Here is a 4,598-nt window from a genome sequence, read left to right on the forward strand (position 1 = left end):
ATGCATGTTTTTTTAAGAACAGGACATGAACGCACTGTAGACCAGGTAGGCGAGTTGGCCAGAAGAAGAGGTCTTCGGTTTGTCCCTGGTTTTGCAATATATTTTCTGATTTCCTTCTCTCGTCCTGCCAGGTAGGACCCACTTCTCCGGACCGAGACAAACCCATCGAAAAACAAGGGCACATGTAAATAAACGAAATTGAACTCAGTAGAGAATAGAAACCTCCTACTACGCATGACACAAAGGTGAAAAATGGGGGTATAAGGTAAGGATTTTCTCAAAATATGGTAAATTATGTCACCAACATGAATCATGGGGTTAAGAAGCAGTCTTTACTCTAATAAAAACTAGCCATAAAAGTATCACAGCGATACGCGTATAGGCCATACAAAAAGAGAAATATTGTATACACATCGAGGAAGAAATATACTCCGAAGAGAGACATGATCTAACTAGGAATATTTTACGATTCCACAGCGTTAATGAGATCGGATATCAAGGCATACAAACCAAATCCATATGTAATTGATACGGCGTCATACACCTTTATTACGTAGATCGTCCCAAAGATATTTAGCGTAGCGAGCAAAGGCGCTTGTTCGAGACAAAAGTTGAGCAAGACCCATTCATAACATAACTTACACCCCATCCGTTTTTATTGGCCTCGCACACGCCATTGCTTTGCATCATAACCGTCGATGTCGGCCTGTACGCATTCCAGAGCGGGGCACACACAGCTTATCCACATCGACCAAAAGGCTGGTGCCCGTTCCCAGCTGAAAGACACGCATCGCCGTGCTGTGTTGCTCCGTTGCTGTGCAAGCGACGGGCGGACACACCGTGCGGCTGCCTCGGCTTCGGGCCTGCATCTGCATGGTGTGTGTATGAGCTTCCCCTGCACCCACGGCTCTCCCTCCCCTCCCCTTTATAAGCTCCCACCCAAGCTTTCACTTCACCCCCACCACAATTCGCGCCTCCTCTTCCTTCCTCCAGCAATCCTTGCTTGCTATTCCTTCTTCTTCCTTGGTGAAGTCGATCCGATCCTATCCATATATCCAGTCCAAGCTCGTCTCTTCAATCCAAAGCAAAAGAAAGATCCAGGAGGAAAGGCCGATCGGGACATCAAAGAAGCCGTGCTGCTGGTCCGGCCTGTCGTCCATAGGCATGTCCTGCCTCTGCTCTCTTCTTGCCCGTCAGCGCCACCAGTGCCGAGCACCGAGAAACTAAGGGAGCAAGCCAGCAAGGGAGAAGAAGAAGCTCTTGATCCCCGTACGCAGAATCAACCGATCTTGTTCTTGGGCGGCGGCGAGAATGCGGCAGATCTCGTCGATGCTGCAGGGCCTGGCCCGTTCCATGTCTCTGGGAAAGGAGAGGAAGGAGGCGGAGGAGGGGCACGGGACGGTGCTGCGGTCGTCGGGGACGCTGTGGGGCGAGGGCTCCGAGACCTTCGCCGCCGTGTGCTCCCGCCGCGGCGAGAAGGGCACCAACCAGGACACCTCCATCGTCTGGGAGGTGAGTTTGCCGGCCGCTGCTCTCTGCTTCTTCCCCGCTTGCTCTGTCATGCACGTGAACAAATTTCTACGCTGATTGTTACCACATACGTGCTACTCCTATTATCGATGGAACAATTTAATTCCCACGTTCTCCAAACATAAAACTTGGACTAGGGAGGTTTGAATCGTGGCCAGGATGCGCTGGTGACATGGTCTCTGTTCCACAGAAAATTGTGAGGGTACAGCGTTGGGACATGGGACTAGTCGCTGGCCTCTTCTTCTCATTTCTGACCACAGAAGAAATCAAATTGTTTTGTGTGCCCGCGTGTGCAGTGCACTAAATAAAATATTGGATCCCATCTCTCTCCGTTGTTCACCTAACCCTTTTTCTGATATTTCTGTGAGATGGTTCAGTTTCTCTTTTCTGGTATTCGGTGCAGCCAAACTACTGTTAGGCCATTCACCAGATTACGTGCTGCCTCTTGAGACGAACCTGGATCAGGTTGCTCACAAGTTTGTTGGATACCGTGCTTGCCTTTTGCCTCTAGGCGTTTCATTCTGTAGTAGGATCTTCCAAAAAAGGGCCGGTACGTGTCTTGATTTGCTGGAGCGAAAAGGTGTTCGGTTTCTTGGTATCTGAATCCAAAGCAACTTTTGGTTAGTTAAACGCTTCAAACTTACTGATTGTGATGGGGTTGGGGGAAAACGTGAATTGCGTCAAAATGTTGTTTCCGACATCTTCATAGGAGGATAAGATTTGCTACAAAAAAATCAGGCTAAAATCTTTATGGAGTAATTCATAAATTCACGAAATATGTGAGAGACCAAATTTTGTTGGCTTAAAAACGGACAGTTAGTTATCGGGTTTGAAATACGTCAATCGACTTAGAAATAGACACTCCCTTAAACTGCACTAGATTAGAAACACGAGCTAATCTGACTATTGAGTTGAGCAAAGACAGCGATGACCTACCAGCGCAAAAGGGCCGGCTGGTTCAGTTGCTTGTCAATTTTATCATGTCACTCCCCCCGCAAAAGATAATATCTTATCACGGCACGCCCAGACCTTGGATTTTCATTTGTCATGCACAGTAAATGAAGGATGAATTGCACATATGATGTCACAAAAGAAATGAAAGACAGATTTGCCTCAAAAGGAATTGAAAAACAGGCAAACAATTATTTGTGATTTTGTGCAGTAACAATAACAAAAACTGAAAACCACACGATGCATTTCTCAAGCACTTGAATTTTGCCACCACTCATGTTCTGATGAAATTTCTGATATTATTGCTAAAAAAGATAATCCATCTTTGTGTTTGTTCTCAGCTTCTCATGGCTCTGTTTGCGTGTGTGTTGTCTTCTTTATCCAGGGATACGGGTGCCAGGACGACACCATCTTCTGCGGCGTCTTCGACGGGCACGGGCAGTGGGGCCACTACGTCGCCAAGGCCGTCCGGGAGTCGCTGCCGCAGTCGCTCCTGTGCCGCTGGCAGGAGGCCGTGGCGCTGACGTCGCTCATCGACGGCGAGAAGAAGCTCAGCGACTGCCAGTTCGACCTCTTGAAGCAGTCCTACCTGGCCGCCGCCGCCGCCGTGGACGAGGAGCTCCGCCGAAGCCGGCGCCTCGACGCCGTCAACAGCGGCTGCACGGCTCTGTCCATCGTCAAGCAGGGCGAGCTGATGGTGATCGCGAACGTCGGCGACTCGCGTGCCGTCCTTGCGACCACGTCCGACGACGGAGACGTCACCGCCGTCCAGCTCACCGTCGACTTCAAGCCCGACTTGCCCCGTAAGTCGTTGCGACGAGACGAGAAGACGGACAGTGCATGCATGCGTTATGCGTGCTCTTGTTTGGGCCATTCTTGAGACGGCCATTGCTGACCCACGGTCAAATCTGGTTTGCAGAGGAGAAGGCGCGCATCATGCAGTGCAAGGGCCGCGTGCACTGCCTCGGCGACGAGCCCGGCGTGCACCGGGTGTGGCTGCCGGACAGGGAGGCGCCGGGGCTGGCCATGTCGCGTGCGTTCGGCGACTACTGCGTCAAGGACTGCGGCGTCATCTCGGCGCCGGAGGTGACGCAGAGGAGGGTCACCGCCCGGGACCAGTTCGTCATCCTGGCCACCGACGGGGTAATTAAGTGGCCAAGCCTCATCCTCCTCCATTTCCGTTGGCACAGCACAATTACATTTCTACCTATTTTCGGTACGGCAGACTGATGATGCATTGCATGGCAAACATTTTCGGCAGGTCTGGGACGTGCTCTCCAACGAGGAGGCGGTGCGGATCGTGGCCGCGACGCCGGACAGGGAGAAGGCGGCGAAACGCCTCGTCGAGTGCGCCGTCCGCGGGTGGAGGCGCAAGCGGCGGGGCATCGCCGTCGACGACTGCTCGGCGGTCTGCCTCTTCTTCCACTCGCCGGCGTCCTGAGCAAGCTGCCCCCGGGACTGCGATTGCGTTGCCGTCATGGGGGAAAAGGAAAAAAGCAAACCCATCCACTTGCTGGTGCGTAGTAGATCGATCAGCGCGCGACGTCGCCGTCCGAGACTCGTTTCGGACTGGAAGGTTCAGTTCGCGTCATGATTGGGACGCTGCACGAGTGACCGGGGCGGTGGGTTCAACTGCTGCTGGTGGATCACCCAAAATTTCTACGGATTTCACACGCCGCTCGCCAAAATGTATGAGGATCAACGACAGCCACTAGCAAATGGCAGAAGAAACAAGACGCTTTTTGTCCCTGTTTTTGTCTTGTGTGGCTCTCATCGCCGAAATGTATGACTGATCCATCTTGACATGATAGGAAAACGTCACAATTGTTCGTGTACATCAATAACCATATGGCCATGATAGTAGCACGTCCTCTGTTTCTCCAAACATGCTTTCATCTTGCTTTATAAATAAAGCAACAACCATGTAAAATACATGGTCGAACGATAGAAAATGATGAGGTCGTCCTCTTACACAGATGATTCCAGCAAACACGGATCACGCAGAATCGTAGACGCCTACACTATCAACACTATACATATGAAGCAATGATCACACCCCACGCTATGAACTAGTACACCTAAGCTTCACGACAACTCCAAGGGGAAAACGACACGAG

The 4,598-nt window shown here is 51.3% G+C and overlaps 1 protein-coding gene across 1 annotated transcript; it reads left to right on the plus strand.

The window, feature by feature from the left end:
- The first annotated feature begins 785 nt into the window (after positions 1-785).
- LOC123440712 (probable protein phosphatase 2C 48) lies at positions 786-4,316 on the plus strand. The gene is made up of 4 exons (XM_045117266.1): positions 786-1,512; positions 2,867-3,284; positions 3,401-3,624; positions 3,743-4,316. The coding sequence occupies exons 1-4, from the start codon at positions 1,312-1,314 to the stop codon at positions 3,920-3,922; spliced, it is 1,023 nt and encodes a 340-aa protein (XP_044973201.1). The 5' UTR covers positions 786-1,311; the 3' UTR covers positions 3,923-4,316.
- The last annotated feature ends 282 nt before the right edge of the window (positions 4,317-4,598 follow it).

Source organism: Hordeum vulgare, chromosome 1H, assembly GCF_904849725.1.
Source record: "Hordeum vulgare subsp. vulgare chromosome 1H, MorexV3_pseudomolecules_assembly, whole genome shotgun sequence".
Classification (NCBI taxonomy): Eukaryota; Viridiplantae; Streptophyta; class Magnoliopsida; order Poales; family Poaceae; genus Hordeum; species Hordeum vulgare.